Source organism: Thermobia domestica, chromosome 10 (genome assembly GCF_964235325.1).
Source record: "Thermobia domestica chromosome 10, izTheDome1.hap1.1, whole genome shotgun sequence".
Taxonomy (NCBI): Eukaryota; Metazoa; Arthropoda; class Insecta; order Zygentoma; family Lepismatidae; genus Thermobia; species Thermobia domestica.
Window position 1 is genome coordinate 18,066,315 of NC_137463.1, and position 21,320 is coordinate 18,087,634.

Below are 21,320 nucleotides of genomic sequence, written 5' to 3' on the forward strand. Positions count from 1 at the left end.
TCGTGCGAGACCCACTATCAATCGACGAAACAAGACTGGCGACAAACATGAATTAATATTTTCTGCAGCGCTTTTTTTTTTTTTTTTTTTTTTTTTTTTACGTTTCCCAGTCTTAAAATTATATTCACAGAAGAAAAGAACCAAAAGAATGTAGCTATAAATTATGTTACATCAATTTAAGTATTTTTCCATTGAAGCTGATATATATACATACATACACTGCTGGATATAAAAAATACATCAAGAAGGAAGGATCTGATTGATCCCACATTTGAAACATGAGTATAATGAGTACATGCACTGGCCTCGCAACATGATATACTCTGTACATTTTCCCTGCATATAGTTGCTGTCTGTAATAGGTTGCATGTCACCAAATTCAGTGTGGGTCTTCAGTGTGGTATGATCATCGTCGCAGGGCGATAGGTGAAACTAACAATTCTCTGTGTTTTTGTATGTTGGTGACATTTCTGCTGCATTTGTATGTGTGGGTGTGGACAGGTTATGGACTTACATTCAGCCACTTTTCTAAGTCTCCGAAAATTAAACAAGAGTTTCCAACACTGAAGAAGGGAAAAACAAAGGATGCTTTTAGCTTAGCAATCTTGAAAATTTAACAAACCATGGTTTAATCGTGTTACGTAGAATAAGCTTTCAAATTTGTATTACTTATTTTATTAATTTAAAGGATTTTCCGGTGCTTCGGAAAGTTTGGGTCATTAAGGCAACGTGGAAGTACACATTGACAGATAGGTTGTGCCGGTGGGGGAAGGGTTGTTGTTCGCATCATTTGTCTTTTTGTGATGTTTTGTGGTTAAGGAAGAGGATTGAATCTTTGATCTTTTGAAGCTGTCTCTACTATAACAGCAACAGGAGGCAGGGCAGATAGGCACATTTCAGTAGCTGCCGAATATTAGCGTGACGGGAGGAATATTAGTGTATCAATCAAGAGTCAAATAATAACACAGCTACACACAAAAAATAAAAATTATTTGCATCGGATCCCCTAGAATATGGATTCGATATATTTTGTTACACAGAATCCAAGTTCTCAAACCCCAGGACGATTGACCGTGTCAATTTTGTTTCATGGACGAAAAACGTGTGTTCTCCCTATCCAAAATCACTAAAATTTTTCGTCCACAAAAAATTGACACGGTAATCGTATTTGTGTTTCAAAAGTTGGATTCTATGTAACAAAACACATTGAATCCATACGCTGGGGTCCGCTGGACAGAGTTTTTTTTTTTATTATTTTTATTGCTGTGTTACGTGTATCCTCCCTATCCAAAATCGCTCACGTTTTTCGCCCATAACAAAAAATTGACATGGTCAATCATCCTGGGGTTTCCGAAGTTGGATTTTGTGTAACAAAATACATCGAATTCATACTCTGGGGTCCGCTACACAGAACTTTTATTTTTTGTGTGTGGCTGTGTGATTCATCGTCAAATGCGGCAGTATTTGTAGCAGTCTGCCTTTGATTATATTCCGATTGCAGATTATCCTAAATCTGAATATCAGAAAGAACATCATTCCTTTGAAGATTTTCTTTTTTTGGTGGTGGTGGGGGGGTTATTTTACGGCTAAGCATTGCAACTCCAAGAAATATTTTCTTTTATACGAAGAAACTTTTGGTTCATGAACTCATGACGTGATAAAATAAATGTAATAGAAGCTAAACCATCTTATTTCCAGCCTGGAATATTTTCTGCTGCAAAGAAATTAATATAAACACAATGACCGTAGACTTCTTGACAAGATGAGGAAATTCTTGACGCGTCATTTTAAAAAAATAACTTTCTGCTTCCGTGCGTGTGCAACAACTGAAGACGCCATTTTCTTTAGCAACATCCATTTGCTGCTAAGTTGATTCCTTGTCTCTAGACATTTATTACATCGTTGACTCCAAGGTTAAAACTGTGAACTCTGACCCGCCTTGACCACTTATTTTTTCTTGTATCCTAGTAACACGATATTCGCGGTAATAAAAAACACAATAAAGTTCTGCAGATACATTTGTCTTTTTTGGGAAGAAAATTTCTTGTGACTCCTAATTTTTATATTGTCGTTGTCGCAAGCTGGAGATCATTGAACATTGTTTTGTTTACACAATCTCAACGTCTGAATTTAATAAAGGCTGGATTTCTTTCTTCTTCTTCTTTGTTTAAAATTAGTCAAAGTTGACAAATATATATATATACAATATTCTTGCAGGCTCGGACTGGCTAGGGCAGGAGGGCCACGGCAGGGATTTCTGCCGGGACTCTAACTAACAGTGTTTCTTTCAGAAGCAATATTCCGGGGGGCACTGCCGATACAATTCCATATATTATTATATTATAGACGTATTATTTTGGTCTTTTCCGGGAGGCACTCTCAAAGCTCCAGGGAGGCAGTACCCCCCAAAAACAGGTATGGAAGAAACACTGCTCACTAATATATATATATATATACAGTGGCGGATCCAAGGGGAGGGCTATAGGGGTTATAGCCCCCCCTTGACGCTCAGGTATACACTAGATAAAATAGGCTTCAATCCTGCTTTACATTGGATAAAATGACAAAATATGGTTTATCCCCTCCCTTGATCATATCCTGGATCCGCCACTGTATATATATATATAATGAATATCGAATAACAAAGTAAGATAAAACATACATGTTTGTTGTGTTGGAGCGTATGTAATCGTAGTAGTTCGTTCCGTTCCCAGAGAGCAGTGGGCCCCAGCATTGAATGTAGTCTTGGGGCACCATTATTGGAATGAAACTAATAGTAATATAAAGTCCTGTTTGGAGGGCCTTTATTTGTGGCCTTGTAAATAAATGTATCCACAATATGAAGAATGGGGCCCCAGCATCATATTGTCTAAATGTGTATGGGGGCCCTACAAATGCCGAAATGAGACTGACTGTTATAAAGTCCTGCTGGAGCCCTCTGTTAGTCGTTTGACAAGTTATTGTAACATCATAAAGAAACAGAACAGGTCGCACACTATGGGGCCCTATTACCGCGCGTAAATGAAGCTGAGAGCTTTATGAAGACAAGCATAGGTTTTACAAGAAGCTTAAACTTATACTACTACTAAATTTACTATTACTAATAATCAGTGGCGTATTTAAGGGGAGTCTTCCCGGCTTAAGCCCCCCCCCCCCCGAAATTTTACTTACTGGTTTTAAGTAAATGAAATATCTTGTAGAATTTTCACATTTCAGGTATAAGGTTAGCAAAGCTCCTTGCCGAATAAAATCGTAAATACGCCACCGCTAATAATAATAATAATAATAATAATAATAATAATAATAATAATAATAATAAGCCGGTTAAACCTTATCCATTAGAAGGTGCGTAGCAGAAAGGTCGAACAAGCACAGTAGAGATCGTTTGCGTCTGCACGTGACGTGTGAGTCATGTCACAGGTTGACTGCTTGACACGAAATAATACAAGGTGTCTATCGGTCATGAGTCACGAAATCAGAAAACGGTTATGAAAAAAAAGTCACGAAATTTAGCTTCTGAGTCACGATTTTTTATAAATCTGTACATATATAAGTAGGCCCTATAGAATGGAAAATTTTGTTCTATAAAATGTCAAAATTCATCACCAAAAATGTCTATAGTCGACTTTAGACGCTACCAAATCGCAAGCAAAGCACGCTTCTATCGCATGTATGAAAATTCGGCCCAATTCACCCCTAAATTCGCTCTGCAGAATGTTACTAAATTTTATGGTTTGGGAAAGAAAATGCCACGAAAAAGTCACGAAATTTCATTTTGAAATTTTAGTAGACATCCTGTAGTAGGAAGGGAACATTATTCATTTGCTGCGGAACAAGTAAAGCAGAATTATACTGGAAGTAACCAGCTTCGAAGGCTTCAAAAAATTGGAGCTACTCGTTGGTGGAGTGAACACAGAGTTTTAATGCGATCATTGATACCCACATTTATCAAGGGAAATGCCAAGATCAACAGGCTTCCAAAGCAACCGGTTTCTGACTTTCCTATTGTCCCTGACCGACGTTATAACCAGCAGACAGTTCGATGCAAAAACGAAGTTTCAAATCCAGATCTTGTTGCATAAATGGTATGAATTCCAAACCATTGTGATGTGCGGTGTGTACGATGACGTATTCGCGTTAACAACCCCAGTCTCAACCCTATTACTCATAATTACGTAGACTTCCACGAGGAGGCAGTTTAATCGAAGTGAGTAATATGGCATCTACAGGTTACAGAGCGTTCTGTGTACTTAATTTTCATGCAACTAACAGTAAGTCCGTTGTGCAAGTTCAACGGTATTTCTGTGGAAAATTTAGAATATTTATTGCCGCCACTTGCTAGAATTGTGGTTGATTTGCGTGAGCGCATCACTGCAGCTGCGGGTGGCAGATATCGACCCTGACATGCTAGGAAGAGTTTGGAGGAACTTGATTATAGACTAGATGTGTGTCGTGTAAGGCCAGCTATACACTATAGGATAGATCCTAAGAAATCTTTTACGATTTTTCCTAGTCAAAATCTCAACGTGAATGGCATCAGATCGCATGTCATTTCCTATGTTCCGAACGATCCTATGAGATTTCTTTTGTTTAGACCACGCTCTATTTCGGAAAGAAAATTCGTAAGATTACGATTTAAGCGACATCAGATGAGAGAATGTATGTTTGTTTTAGAAGTGTGCAATTTAACAATTGACAAATATAGACATAGTTATCCTGGTGCTATCCCATTTTAGATCTTGCAAATTTGTGAAGTATAATATAATTTTGAAACAACATTTCACAAGAAATCCAAATATATATGGGCGCTACACCCGTGAGTTCAATATTTCGTGAGAAACTCATGTTGAACTTCTCAAGCACGTAATCAGGTCAGACAGGGAAAATCTTCACATGTATGCCACAAAAAGGGTAGGATTTCCTACGAGATATGTTACATTTTTCCGAAGATAAATCGTAGAAGATTTCCTAGGATCTATTCTATAGTAAATAGCAGGTCTAACTCGTGGATCGCATATTGTACATTCATAATGTTAGTTTTTTTTTTCTTTTGAGTTGATCAATCAGTGTGTGTACTTTCTCTTGACATACGTGTTATTAAAAGTAAAATAATGATAATATTAATTGAATTCGGTAACATCATTTTGACTCATAAGAAGAAGAAAACGAAGAGAAGGAAAAACTGATAGGATGCATAGACCTACATATGACGCGCTCAAGGAAATCAAGTCTACTTTGGTCATTTTGGACTATTTCATATTTAAGATGTTTTCATCATTTTGGACATATTACGTGTTTAAGATGTTTTGGTCAATTTGGACGTATTTTATTTTAAGATATCTATCTGCAGCTCCTTTCGGAGCTAAAAGAATCATGTCTAGATACCGGTATTTTAAATAACTCATAATGTAAAAAACAGTGTAAACTTAAAACGTTTCGCACAAACGTTACGTCTCTTATTGATTATAACTATACAGTAATATGACTTGATTCCATTGCGCTCTGAACGCTGCATATATTCCATTGAAGAAATAGTAGAACACTTAGTGCGCCGGGAACGGAAAAGTGTGGGAACCACTGTCTAGATGATTAGCATCTAAGACACAAAGAATTCAAATACCAAAGGATACAATATTGTTATTCTTGTTGTATTGGTTACAGTATTGGAGAATATCAAACAGTTTACTTGAACGCCCAAGCAAATGAACATGAAAAGTCAGATTATGCTATGATATTAATTGAGCTGAGCGAAGCGAAGCTCTTATACTCGGGTTAGCCGTTTGGTTGTCCGCGAACTCCTCCTAGACCGTTTGGCCGATCTCAACCAAACTTAGCACGCTGATAGAGTATGTCGTGCTGAGTGACAACATAGGTCGAAATCAAAAATCCGATGTACCATCGAGGAATAATCACCGAAAAACGCTTCCTCCTAGACCGTTTGGCCGATCTCAAGAAAACTTAGTACGCTGATAGAGTATGTCGTGCTGAGTGACAACATAGGTCGAAATCAAAAATCCGATGTACCATCGAGGAATAATCACCGAAAAACGCTTACTCCTAGACCGTTTGGCCGATCTCAACCAAACTTAGCACGCTGATAGAGCATGTTGTGCTGAGTGACAACATAGGTCGAAATGAAAAATCCAATGTACCATCGAGGAATAATCACCGAAAAACGCTTACTCCTAGACCGTTTGGCCGATCTCAAGCAAACTTAGCACGTTGATAGAGTATGTCGTGCTGAGTGACAACATAGGTCGAAATAAAAAATCCGATGTACCATCGAGGAATAATCACCGAAAAACGCTTCCTGATTACGTAGTTTAAGCTCGCTCAGCTCATTTCATTGCAATCGGGTATATCCATTGCATTCCTAGTATTATTGGAATTCGGCTTAAGCTTCTCGTAAAAAAAAAAATTCTACTAACGCTACGAACAGTAGATAAATTAATCAATAAAGAAGCAAATAAAATCTAACGTATAATAGAAAAGAACAGTTAATTCCGTGTTTTCATGATACACAACGCCCAGCTTCGATTCTCGGAGCTGATTCTATCATAACTGAGGTATTTCCTTAACTTTCTTGTTAATCTTAACTCATAAATGATGTGATTGTATCTTAACTACGTGCTTCTTATTCTGTTCATCTCACTGACAAAATTCTAAGTGAAGAGCAGGGACGCCGGCGGGGTTTCTTAAAGATGGAAGATAAGTGGAGTCCCATATACATATACGCGGGTTTCTTGCAAAACAACAATAATTTGCGCTTATTGTATAACTTTATTAACTGTAGTAAATATACACAGCAAAAACTGAGGTGTTATAACAAAACAAGTAACATCGCCTTCCGAGCTTATCAGAATTAACAAGTAATTGTCAGTCAGAACTTACATTGGATTTTATTGTTTCCTATAAGCAAACCTTTACGCAGTATATTTGGCATTTATGCCAAGTAAGAGTGACGTACTATGTTTTCTATAATCGGTCACGAAAATGATTTTGTAAGCCTACGAATTGTGTGACAATAGTTCCACGAGTAGCGGTGCTGCCATCTGTTGTTCTTATCTGTTTTTCTTATGTGGTAGGATATAAGAATAACAGATGGCTGCACTGCACTCATGTAACTGTTGTCACACAATTCATAAGCTTACAAAACTATTCATGACAGCAACACATATTACGTTACTCGTTACTTCGCACAAATGTCAAATATACAGCGTAAAGCTTTGGTCATTGCAGTGGCGTATTTACGATTTTGTTTCGGAGGGGGCCTTGCTAACTTTCGGGGGGGCTTTGCCTGAAAATGTGAAAATTCAGCAGGATATTTAATATACTTTACTACAGTAAGTAAGATTTCGGGGGGGGGGGCTTAAGCCCGGAAGCCTCCCCCCTAAATACGCCAATGGGTCATTGCAAGGAATAAAATCCCCTGATAATTACTAGCTACTTCTGATATACTCGGAAGGCGATGTCTTTGGTGTTAAATTAACCACACAAGTAACGCGCTAAAGTGGTAACAATTTTTTGTTGTTTTAGCACTTCATTTTTTGCTGTGTACTATATAGTATTAAATATAAATATATTACAGTAAATGCTATAATGTGTATAATGTGTAAGAAAACATTCTAATATGTTTTAATATGCATTTGAAAGTACTGGATCTTCTTCGAAAATTCAGGTGAAGGTAACTGCCTTCCCCTGCAAGCGTCCATGTTTAAAGGTCTGCGTGGATGCAGATATCCGCGGTATCCGCACAACATACGGATAAAATTACGGCTTTTGTGAAAAGACAAGAATTTTTATGATTACTTTTTGACGGATTTTAATTATTGACATCTTGTACTAAAGTGTGTCTAGTACCATTTTTGGTTAACAAAATTATTTAGTTTGATTTTCCTTTCTTTTTCTCTTTTGGCTTTTCTTTTTAAATTTGTATTAAGCTGGTTCATTCTTCTTAATGATATGTTATTTTCTTTCTATCTAAGTGTACTGAATAAACGTGCTTATGCCTTATAAGTAATGAAATAAAAACAAAGAAACGTAGTCTGAAATTACTTGAGAGTTTTACCAACTTGACAATTTCTTGTTAGAAATATTGAGAGGATATTAAACGACTACGTATTTTTGCTTCGTTAATAGAAGTACCGCGCCGAACAACGATACATGTGACCATTTTGAGTTATCAGTGGAATTATATTCTACGGAACATGTCGGATCCGTCGTATTGAAACTTTGGTGGCCCTCTTGGCCACGAGATGGCACTGGCTTAATGCCAAAGCGGTTTCTGCCTGGAACAACGATATATGTTACGTTTTTTTTTTCCTCATTTTTCTCAAAATCGCTACAATATAACTAACATATATCGTTGTTCGGCGGGGTGCTTCAATTTCATGAGTTTTGTCTGCATGATATTTATTACATTTTAGTAAGCGAATTAATTTACAATCCGAAGGAATTGTATTTAATGTAAACTTGAGTTTAATTGGTAACATAAGATTTACAAAAGTGCACGGTTACTACAAGGCAGACCCGTAGCCAGCCAAAAATGTAGGGGGGCCCGGAGGGCGATCCAAAAATATTAGTTCATCCCATATCATAGTTCATTTGCAAGCCTACCGTGAAAATTTTAGAGGGGGCCAGTAAAAATTTAGGGAGGCCGGCTTCCCTAGACCCCCCTGGATACGGGCCTGCTACAAGGTAGGTATAACGATTACCTTAGAAGTTATTTTTGAAATCACAATTGTTATACATAAAAAGTAAGGTACATGTCAGTGCCGTGTCGTGAGGGAGGGCAACGACCCCGGGCGCCAAAGTAATGGGGACGTAAAATTCGGGAGGAAAAAGAAAAAGAAAAGAAGGAAATAAAAAAGAGAGAAAAAAATTCTTGTAATATTACTAGTACGTACTTAAATCCTCCTCCTGTTTTAGAAAGTGGTTCTATAATATTACTCATGTTAGAAAAATGCATGTGTACGTATATAAAATGGAAGGAAAAACGTAACAAAAAGTGCTTAAAATTAAGGAAAAGCAGGGTTTATTTTTGAAAATTTTCTTACGCTTCGCGTTAACCATGGTGGCGCTTCGCGGCTGGTCTGTCGAACTCATTCATAATGCAGGGGCGACGTCGTATACTCTCGCCCCGAGAGCTGATTTTCCACGGCACGGCACTGTTAAACATATCTGTTATCTCACTATCTGCGGATATCATATATTCTATCTGCCCAGACCTCTAGTCATGATGAAGAGGCAAGGCTACATATAATTCAAAATACCAGAAATTCACCTCTCTATTTAAAAAAAAAAAAAAAAAAAAAAGAAAAAGAAAAAGAAAAACCTATTTGAATATTAATATATTTCTTTCGAACGTTCAAAGAGACTATAACAAAGTGAAAAATTACATTATATATAACCTATTATTAGCATTCACAAGAAACAAAAAAACTACATTCTACATTAACCCGTCATGCGTTCACTATATGTTATAGTTAACTCTATTATACAAGTGCAAATGCCGAACTACGTGCATGTTAGGACAAGTGCATCACGCTACAAAGTATGCATTATTATTATTATTATTATTAAAGTGATAAATATTATATCGTTTCCATCACGTGCCGCTATTCATTCAATGCGCTGCTATCACAAGTGGTTGTCATTGAGTATTTTGTATTTATTATATACAAACGTAGTGTTTTTATTCTATAATAATAGTAAAAAAAAAAAAAACTAGATCTTCATATCTCGTGCAAGTCTGTTCAGAAGGTAAAAAAAATCACCGTTAATTTTAGGGCATTCCACTAGGTGAAAGGGAGAGTGTTAACAGGTCAAAAAAAGTTTGTTTTTTAAATATTTATATATTAAAGGCTCCATCAGACAGGTGATAAACTGGTTAATTGGTTTAGTTTTTGTGTGAAACTGATGAAAAGAAAAGTTGGAGATAAGATTAGGAGGAAATAGAAAGGGTTTTCCACACAAACAATAATTTTTTTTTCACCATTTGTTCACTTCAAACTATTAATAAAATTATATGTTTTTTTAAGAAATAAAAAAATATTAATTACATTCTTTCATTCACTGATTATACAGTCTAATGCAAAACTTTCTTTGTTTCTTTTAGTTACGAAGTTAACACTAACAACTTATTCTATAAAACTAAAATTTAAAAAAAATAAAAACAATATTTTATATACATAATAGTTCCTAAGAAATAATTTCTGAAAAAGAAAGGGAATATGGTTGCTGAAAACTATAAAATAGTTTATGAATTGCTACCTAAATACTGTAATCTTCGGCTATGTACAAAATGTACTGAATCATTGCTAAATCGAAAGAAAATTTGAATTCTAAATTACTATTATTTGAATGGAACTTGTAAACTAAAGATCCTCTAAAATTAATAGTATCTCAATTAACAAGTTTCAACATTCATACAAGTATATTGTTTCCAATGTTGTCTCTGTTCGTCTTAATCCTATTTCGTCAAATCATCTACCTACCAGCAATCTTCGTAAACACATTATGTTAAGCGAATTTGTTTTGTTTTCCCAATCTCTAAAGCCAAGCCACTTGGCGTAACAGTCCATTTTGTGGGCCTAAGCCTGCTCCAGCGCCATCCGCTAACGACCGGCTGCGCTATGTCCACGTGGTCAACGCGCTGCGACGCCCCAGTTTACCTCACGACGCTGGGTGAACGCCGAAAATTGACAAGAACCGGCCGGGAATCGAACCCGGGGACCCCCAATTAACCGCTAGACTACCCCCATTTTTTAAAATTTAGTCCTGGTTAATTACATTTTGCGTAATTTACAGACATAATTCAACACTCTGCCCAGAAAGACATATTTATGATATAAAGAACAAATTTCTGTTGGTGGTTGATTTAAATAATAAAGTAGCAAGTTACATGTAAAAGTGCGTGCAATCTTGCAGTACGCTATCATTCACTTCTTTTTGTAGCATAATAATTCCATTAGAATAGAATCGGCAGAGAATTCAGTAAAGTATTATGCAGAGGTGGTGAAGGAAATCACACTGGTAAAAATTACGATTATTTTGCTTGAAACTAAAAGTTAAAAAAAAAAAAAAAATCTTAATGTACTACTTGTTGTATATAACAATTAGGGGTCTAATACATTAGATAACCTGTATTTTCTTAACGTTAGTTTCAAAAACCTAAGTTTCAGTTTCTAATTTGAATTTCACAGGCTCGTGAAATATTCTTTTTTTTTTTTTTTTGTATAAATTATGACCACCTCCACTCCCCCCTTAGGATATACATTTTCATGAAAGTACGTAAGATAAAAACCCAGTTTGCAGGTAGTTGATAACAATATTCAAAAATTCATTTCAAATGTTCAGCATTTCCCCGTTATTTGATCACACGCAAAATCACTTTCACTTTTATGTATCAATTTCACCGTTAATTGCTGTGACTAGCTTGCACCTCTTTGTTCACTCTTCACGTCCCCCTCTCCAGGTTGGGAACCACTTATTTAGTAGGAAAAGTTGAATCAAAACTTGAGAGGAAGTCTTAAAAAAAAAGAGTATCTTAAAAAGAAGAGTAGCTCGTAGGATTGAAGAGAATCAATGGTTAAATGGTTAAATTTGAAGAGGAAAGGCCCCGTAGGATCAAGTCTTCAGAAATTAGGACTTGTAAAACTCATTAAGTAGTTACCGTATAAATTATTTACATAGATTTTTATTTATTTTTTAAATATATTGTTGCATCGGTTTTGCCAGATCCTGTAGATTTTGAGTTAGTTTGCTTCGAAAATCACTCGTGCAATTTCAGTAACCCATAATTGTAAGGACACATTGTTTTATATATATTTATTAAGATTATTTTAAACACGTATCCAATGACGTACATATACTAATAAAAACGTAACTGAAAGTACTATTATTTTAAAAAAATCACACTATTTTCCCTATGAGAACACCCTGTATCAGATAACACTTAATAGAGTATGTATGTGCAAGTAGTATTCTATTCACAATTAAGTTATTCATGAAACATTCCTAGGGTGCTACAAAATTTGGTTGGAGAGCAGATTAGAACGAATGTACTGATTTAATTAGGGAGTAACGCCTTCCTAAGGGAAAGGTACGGTAAATAATTGTATTTAAGGGAAAACAATTAGAAATATAATATTTTTTTTTATTTTTGTATTTTATAAATTGCTGGTTGGTAATTTGACGAAATTGGATAAGACTAAATAGATAAACTATCTACAAATACAATTATATTTTAGAATATAAACATAATATCCATTAAATTAAAGAATGTAGTTAATCTACAATGAAATATTCTGTAAAAACGAGTACTAAAATGACTGTTCACAGATGTTTTCTTGATATAATCTGCAATTGAAATTAGTATTATTTAAAAAAAAAATAAATAATAAGTTCAAGTAGAAATACTCACTGCTGTCCCCTCCGAGGCAAACGATCCATTCATCCCGTGAGATAGAAGTGTCCTGATTCTTGTCACAGAATTTGGTGAAGGATTTCGCACAGCGTCTCGGCCTTACCACCTTTTTCACCAGCTTCCTTAGCTCCCTGTACTCGGCCTTTTGGAGAACGTTGTCTTGGTTGAGGTCCATTTGATCAAACTTCCAGTTGATCACCCTCTTCTTGTAATCGTGAACACTTTCAGGTTCCCCTGTACACAAGAAGATTGCAAAACGTCATGATATACTGTGATTCAGAAATAGTGGTGAAGAAAGTGATAGAGTAAAACATGCACAGTTATCGGTTATTCTCAGTGGCGGATATAGAACTTAAAAACTGAGGGGCAACCAGAACCCGGATTATGGTAGGTATAGCTCACAGATGACGAGAAGAACCCTAAAACAGGGAACGCGGGGAAAGAGCAACGACACGGTCAAATCCATTTTCGGTTTTTGAGGTGTGGTCTATACTTAGATGTCGTCTGCTACTGCGGGTAGTTATCTGTGTGCTATTCCGTGGTGACATTTGAAACCCCCGTGCGAAAAGTGGGCGAGCCCAAACCTACGTCACACTACTTCTGCTAGGGTTCTTCTCGTCATCTGTGAGCTGTATATCATGAGTTTACTATCAACTTTCAAAAATATATAAATAATAGCTTCAATTATTTTTGTCACTCAAAAAAAAAAAAAAAATACTGTTGGACCTACCCCTCCCCGCCCCAGCCCCCGGCTAGATCCGCCACTAGTTATTGTCTTGGGTAAATTGTGGTATTGGTGCTATGTGAATAAGATTGCGTCACCAGTTCTGACAGTGAGAAGACATTTTGTGTTTTCGAATTTCACTAAACAGGTGTTGGGATGCTGTAACGAAAATTGCGTACAAAATAAGATAGGGGTTTCTCCACTTAGCAGCTACATTTAGTGTTGCAGTGCTATCCATGAGACGAGAGAGACGAGACGAGAAATAAGATTTCCTTATCTTGTCTCGCAAGTTTTGTACAAATTTCTTCTCGTCTCGATTATCGGTAAGTTTTTCTTATTCCCACTAGTTTTATAAATTTCTCCTCTGATTTTTTTTTTTTTTTTTTAAATTTCATTTAGAAGTTTACCAGAATCCTTTCGCGTTACAAGAGATTTACGAAGGGTGTGATATCACGACATTCAAATCATATTAATATTATTGGAATATATTGTATAATGACTTGCATATCTTTAAACATTTATAAATGCTCTTTATTATGCTCGTACCATCATTTAATCAAACAATAATTTCTATACTATGAATTATATAATAATAAAATAGTATTTGTGAGATCTAAGACTTGGGAACTAAGTTATCCACTGAAAGGACACCGTACAAACAGCATTGCATTTCCTCGTCTGTACGATTTGGATAATTTTTTGGATATGTTGTTGCCGAGAGCCCCCTGGTCAATTGTTTACATGAAGACCAACTCCTATGACCAACCCTGTGACTTCCAGAGATTACCAAACGTCACACCGTTACGTGGACTATATTTATTTGCCGTAGCCCAGTATAACACACAACTATTTTTTGTATGCCACGTTTGAACCGTGTGACCTTTAGTGACCTCTGGAGGGCACAGGGTTCGTCATAGGAAGTTGACCCCATATAAACAATTTCCCGGGACGTCCTGAGCTACAACATATCCAAAAATCTGCCAAATCAGACAGACGAGGAAATGCAATGCTGTTTGTACGGTGTGACCTTTGGTGACCTATAGAGGTCACAGGGTTGGTCATAGGGAGTTGGTCCCATATAAACAATTCAACAAGGGGGCGTCAGCTCAGGGCCGTTTTAACCTCCCTGGTGCCCTAGGTACTTCAAATTGTTACGCCCTCCACCATTTTCAGAGCACCACCCACCTTGCCAGTTTTGGTTCAGGAGGGATTTTTCCTTAACTCTCTTACTTTTTCCCCTTTCTTTGTGTTTGTTCTATGGAGAGTATTTCCATTTCCACCTCCTATGAACCCACCGTGTCCCGGACTGGCGACCGGCAGCCATAAAAAAAGGATAGTGGCATAGTTTGGCCATTCTTGTTCATTTCTTACCTTGGGCGCGATTAATAATAATACATTAAACTAATCAAAATTATATTTTATTATAATTGTCTTTTTTTAAATTCTTTCATCATGTTGATGTTCAGTTTATCATATTGAGTGACAAGATAGTAGTTTTAAATGGACGGCTGTTGCATTTATAGGTTTCTTGTAAATTATTATAATTAAGAAGTGCATAAGGAATCATTTCCATAGTCTTGTCTGCTAATAGCAAAAAACACGTATTTTTTCCTAATATTAGTACAGTTAATAGTTTGTTGTCACACCCAATTATCCTCAGACAACTGTCCTTAAATATTCTTATTTATCAAGTAATATAAATCTCTATTTTCAATTAACAGAAGTAAAATTATACGTATCCCATTTACATTAGGCGCCGAGATCTAGTTTTTTTTTTGCAACCAGGTAGCTCAACCGGAACGGAAATGACGTTTTCTGCATTAGTATATTTTATTTTTCTCTTTTCTCGCCCTCCAGTTTTTTTTTCGGCCCAAAATCTTTTGCGCCCTAGGCACGTGCCTAGCGTGCCTAAGCGGAAAAGCGGCCCTGCCTCAGCTAAAACATATCCAAAAATAATCCAAATGGGACAGACGAGGAAATGCAATGTTTTTTGTACGGTGTGACCTTTGGTGATCTCTGGAGGTATCTTTTGTGAACGCGGCATTGAACCTCCGGGTTCCATAGACCATAGGGCATAACTATTTGCAGAGGAAGATAAAGAGAAACACAGCAATTCATGGATCATATTACAAAATAGTAAATTTCCTATTAGAAAACGAAGATATTACAGGAAAACAATACAGCAAGGAAGCTTAAAATTGCAGCAAGCGACGATAGAATACCGGTGCTTATAATGGATAAATGAAGATTTTGTGTCTTAACTCTGAAATTCTGCTTCTGCAATTCCTGCTACAGCTATGAATGACTCTCCAAGGAATAAACAACAGGTAGCGAGCATTATTTTCTTTCTTCACGAAATGTTATGATATTGTGCACCAGAAGATACGTAAAAGAGCAATACGTTATTCTGTGCTGACGACTGGGAAATCCGAAATCCGTGATGACTGGAATACCCATTTTCACTCAACTGAAATTGCTATTGTTTTCGAAACAATAAAGTGCAAGTAATATTGTGAATTTCCCCCAAATAACCAAAAAATTGTCATGTCACTAAGAGACTTACGCAATAGTTGTATTTAGAAATAAAATCCTTATCTATTATGCAATTTTCTTTCTTTCTTTTTTTAAAGTAAAATCAGAGAAGACATTCGTTTTTATGCAATCAAAAGTCTATTTGTGAAATGGTATCCAAAATTAGTCAGTAACAAAATTCCTGGTAATGTTAGAATCCGAAGTCATAATATCAACAGTGATAATAGAGGTGTGCTGTGGAGCGAGTTTAATTAATGCTTCACAGTACAAGTATTCTATCATCTGAGTATGCAGCATCAAGCAGGGTGTATCAAGAATAAGTTGAAGTTCTCATGCGCTGCAGGGTGTGGGAGACACAGTTTCGATTTCCAGCGGAAGCTCATGTGGTTCGAATCCCACGTTAAGCTGTAGGTCCACGTCTCATATTGCCTCGCTGCTGAACTGGACGCTAAACTGAAAATCAAATCAAAAAATGTGCTACAATTCCCCGCTATTGATTTTCATATACACACTAAGAAAGTTGTCTAACAGCATCCATTATTTGGAATTCTTCCTTTTCCCCTTTTCCTTCCTCAGTATCTTCTATTATATCCCGTAGAATATATTTTTAATGCTACATTGAAAAGAGGCATTCTTAAGGGAGTGTCAATCTGGACCAAAAAATATGAAATATGTAGTACTACATTGGAGGTATTTCCCATAAAAGTCCCAAATAATCTAGATGCGGATTTAGAAGATACAACGTCATTAATATGGTCACTGTCAAAATTTATATGGTAATTTCTCAAAGAGTAACTACTCACAGAGTAAAGGTAGAAATGTCATTTAGTACCAAATTTAAGACAATTAATTACACAATGAAAAATAGTCTTATACAGACCTTAGGAGTAACACTATATATAAGTTTCTCTTCTTTTTTAAATGATATGTGGACATTGAAATATAATTGAAATTAAACTATATTATAAATAACGTTAAACTCTTCTACTCACAATCTATCCAACATTGAATTGAACTAATCTAATTTTCAGACACAGGAAAAAAACTTTTTCCTGAAGCGCCCGTATCTAAGAGTTACCCGTCCCTACCATAAACACCTCCTTGGCATTCTTGTTCTTGCTGGTGGCAACAGAAACGGGCATTCTCTTTGTAGCTATGAGGACAATTGACTCACGACAGCACGCAAATGCAGATACGTTTTTTTTAGTAGTTTTAGTGCTGGCAAAAGAAGTTTATTTTGTAATTTCATTATATAATATAAATCCTTAGTCTAGTTTCACGTATTCGAGCTCATGAACAGCACTGCATCCGAGTACTGTAGCGTCAGATATGTATTTTTTTTTGTAAAGTAATTTTGTTATGAAGTCAAGACTCGAGTAAATATATATACATACATACATATATATATATATATATATATATATATATATATATATATATATATATATATATATATATATATATATATATATATATATATATTTATTTATTTATTTATTTATTTATTTATTTATTTATTTATTTATATTAATATATATTTTAGCATATGTTTGTATTTTCCTTTCACTTTCATGAACATCTTTCCCTAGAATCCCTGGTTCGATTCCCATATGTGTTTGTGGTGAACAACATCGGGTCTTCGGGTTTTTTCAGCTTCTCAAGTTGCCTTCCACCTTCTATTCTACCAATATTTTCATAATGATTAACTTTCTTTAGCTGATAGACCATAACCATGAACCATTCCTGTACATGGACCTTTCCTTCAGTAAAGTGTGTTTTCGAGTCTCCAGTGACATCTGCGTATTTGGAACCATAGTATCTGCAAATGACTGTTTTCAATATGTACATAACAGTCAATTTACGGGCGTAACCACTATTTTTTTTTTTTACGCTAGTCTTGTTAGGAGATATCAAGACGGTAGGCAAATGGAGTTTTCATAAAAGCTGAATGAGCGTAGACTAGTAGATATCGTTCTTGCTTCTCAATCGGGAGATGCCGGATTCGAATTCGGTAGCCGGCAATCGAGACTGAGACACTTCGGGATACTTTATGCGAATACTGGAATGGTGCCTTTAAATAGAGGCTCTTATACTTCGTTTAGCATTGCTGCTGTTGTTACATTGCCAATAGTTCCAAGTTAAATTAGCTTCAGAGGATGTACCTGGAAATTCGTTAACTACTGTAAATAAAAATTTAGATCCATTTTAGACATCGTTTTATTAGCGTATATTATTTTCTTGAATTAGGAGCGGCAATGGTCTTCATTTCTTTAACTACGAGGTACATATAAGACTACAGAGTACAAACTTAAATACCGTGCAATCTATAATTAAATACAGTATACACATATTATAAAAACATTTAATATTAACTCACCTGAATTTTGTATCCTACTGAATTCCGTTTTCAGAGTTTTAAGTAAATTATTGTTGAACATATTTCTGTCTTCGGCGTTACAATCTGAAAAGGAAAATTCAAGATAATTAAAAAAAAAAATCAAAGAAAACGCAAAGAGACTGTAATATAAATTAGACATAGGTTTCTTATCGTTTTAATCTGGCCCTCCCTTTGTAAATCTGTGTCCTCGTCTTTTGACAGATTTCTGCTTTAATTTCAGATGGCAATGCATTGAATAATTATGTTTTTGTCTTCTTCGGTTTAAGCAACACGATTTTTCAGAAGCCCCCGCTTGAAAACCACTGATCTAAACAAACTATTATATGTTTAACCCAGGGGTAAAAATGAGTGGGGACACGGGGAGACGCTGTTACTCCCTTCTAGAAAATATCTATGGCGTTCCTCACTTGTTAGTAAAATTACAATGAGGAAAGATAAACACGGAGACGGCATGACGTCATATGTCCCCGTACCTTTTCAGATCCACTTTTACCATTGGTTTAACCTAATCTATTTGAACAGATAAGTGAAGTTATTTCCTCACATAAGTGAAGTAATTTTCTCACATCTAGGATCAACAAGAATAGATGGTTTCAGAAGTTACAATCTCGGCATTACTGCTCTATCGCCGAACCAATTTGAAAATCAAAAAAAGGAACCAAAATATACTGCATTCGGTTATATTTGATTGGATTACATTAAGTTACGTTAGATTACGTTGTTAGGCGTGCAGTTTTACTATACGGATCCATAGTATAAGGAGTACGTAGTAGTAGTAAGAGGAGGAGGAGGAGGACGAGGAGGAACAGGTTAGAAGCCCCGCAGGAGTTGGTTGGGTTCTGTTCTCGACATGAAATGGGCAAATTAAAGACTTGCCCAGATTTTTCTGTACATTTTACAATCTATGGATACGTATAGTAAAACAAGTGTACCTCTCCGCGAAATAGTCTATCCGCCTCCACATACAGTGCCGCTTACATAAAAAACAACCACTTTCCTTTACTATTTCCCTTACCTGACTTTCATTCATTCTTCCTCACAAACTTAAGTAAATTCTCCAATTGACCCAGTAAATTCTCTGAAATTGGTTCGGTGATACAGCAGTTAACCCATAATTTCAAATAAATATAGTTGCCAGGAAAACAAAACATAGATTTGTTTGACATTTTTTATGTGTGTAAGGTTTATGTCATGCATGACCTATCCATTTCCCTGCAAGTTTGTAATGCATACGTCGGAGGCGTATTTCACTCATCAGCATTGCTCTTTATACTAGACCGAGAAAAGAAATCTGTCTTGTTTTCAAAGACACTTATATATAGCACAAAACAATACCCGAATATCATGTTGCAATCTTCGGCAGCAAAATGATTCGATGTGGCAACAGCGCCAGTCTGGATTGTTTTTCTCCAGCGATTCGCTGAGCAACTCACGTGGAAACCCTTGCCCGGCAACTCTGAACTGGTTAAACCAAACATATTATACCTAGGGTTCGTATACATCCGATATTTCACAAGATTATTTCCTGTTGCGAGGCTGTGTCCTGGCGTTCTGATTAAAAAAAAAAAAAAAAATCTTCCGAACGCGGAACTGTCCCGTAATTTGAGGATTTCTGTTTAAAATTATCATTTTTAAAGTTAAAACAAATGCTTGGTAAAAACGCGATAGCTCTTGTCATAATAATGTTACGTACCAATTGGTTTGGCAATACTATTATGTTGCGAGATTACCGATACTAACGGAAGCGATAATAACCAAGTACGGCTTAATTGGTCTGCTACCAAACAAAATTAATTTTATTACTTCACGTCTCTTCAAAAAGTTGAAGAGGAAGTATACATCTGAAAAACGCTAAGGACTAAACATCCTTTTATTATATTGTACTACGTACAATTGCGTTGGAAAAGTACTTGTATAAAGTTCTACGGATCGGATGTATCAAAAGTCCAGAGCAATAGGCCAACTGTGTTATGAGCAGAGATACGAAACAAGTGGAAAGAGGATAATTGTTGGAAATAGGTGTTTTTCAACTTAAAATGGATTTTTTTCCAATCGTGTTGCCGTTTGCGTTTCTCACTGGTGAGGTGCCCTGTGTTAAATGAAAAACCAACGTTTTTAGTTCAATAGGCTGTTCGAACGAAATGTAGGGCTACACAAAAATGACACAAGGAACTCACGCATTGTTATGAAAGGGAACCAGAACGTGTCGAATCCATTTTTTAACAATGCTATTGTTGGTATGATGAAGGTCCAAGGGAACATGAGTGCAAGCCAGGCCGTTAGCCAGCCCAAAAATTTAGGGGGGGATGAAGTTAGGGGGCGCCGATCCAACCATATTATAGTTCATTCGCAAGCCTACCGTGAAAATTTTAGGAGGGAAGCAAAAATTCAGAGGGCTTCCCTAGACCCTCCTGGATACGGCCTGGTGCAAGCAAATCAAGTTGTTTTAAAGGTTCCGTGCATGTAGCGCCCGTAGACTTAGCGCCCAGTGTTTCTGGCTCACAGAAGGAATTTTATATTGATTTTATCTCACAATCAGGGATGTCCAGTTCATTTTACCACTCTTTCCACAGGTCGTTAATTCCTGTTATTTTCTTACATCCATGTTCCGTGTACTTAGCGTCCACTAAGTAAAACTGTTATGAAGAGGGAGAGAGAGAGAGCGAGAGAGAGACAGAAAGCCAGCCAATAGCACTGATTATGACGCTTCAATGAATCATAACCTCCGGGGGAAAGGGTGAAACGCAGAAATGTAGTTTATATATATATATATATATATATATATATATATATATATATATATATATATATATATATATATATATATATATATATATATATATGCATGTATGTAACTGTACTCCGTGGTATGCAATGCTCTACAATATTTAAATGTACTATAAACTAAGGTTACATATTTAGCTTTTAATGTGAAAACTATGTAAAACAGACGTAATCTAGAATACCGCAATGAGGATAAGGCATACAAAAAACGGTGAACATATTCTCACGACTGAGAACCGGCACAAAATGTAAACTGTCGAAACACCGTGATAAGAGTCTTCATGGAGGTCAAGGTGGTTCAGTGGTAGAAACACTCACATTTGGTTCATAGGATCCCTGGTTTTATCCCATCTTGGCTTTGTGGGCTTTGTGGTAGTCAGACGCTGCGTGCATGGATAAACTCGGAGTTTTCTCGTTTTCTCTCACTTTCTTCATTCCACCATTTCATTCATTCT

General features: G+C 36.2%; 1 protein-coding gene across 4 annotated transcripts in view; it reads right to left on the minus strand.

Moving 5' to 3' along the window:
• The window catches only part of magu (SPARC related modular calcium binding-like protein magu), a 213,902-nt gene that overhangs the window by 56,167 nt on the left and 136,415 nt on the right, over positions 1 to 21,320 (minus strand). For all 4 annotated transcript variants that reach the window (XM_081727813.1, XM_081727812.1, XM_081727816.1 and 1 more), the window contains exons 5-6: positions 18,061 to 18,144; positions 12,425 to 12,661 (exon numbers count right to left, since the gene is read on the minus strand). In XM_081727813.1, coding sequence (XP_081583939.1) covers positions 12,425 to 12,661; positions 18,061 to 18,144 — 321 coding nt within the window. The remainder of the gene's footprint in view (positions 1 to 12,424; positions 12,662 to 18,060; positions 18,145 to 21,320) is intronic.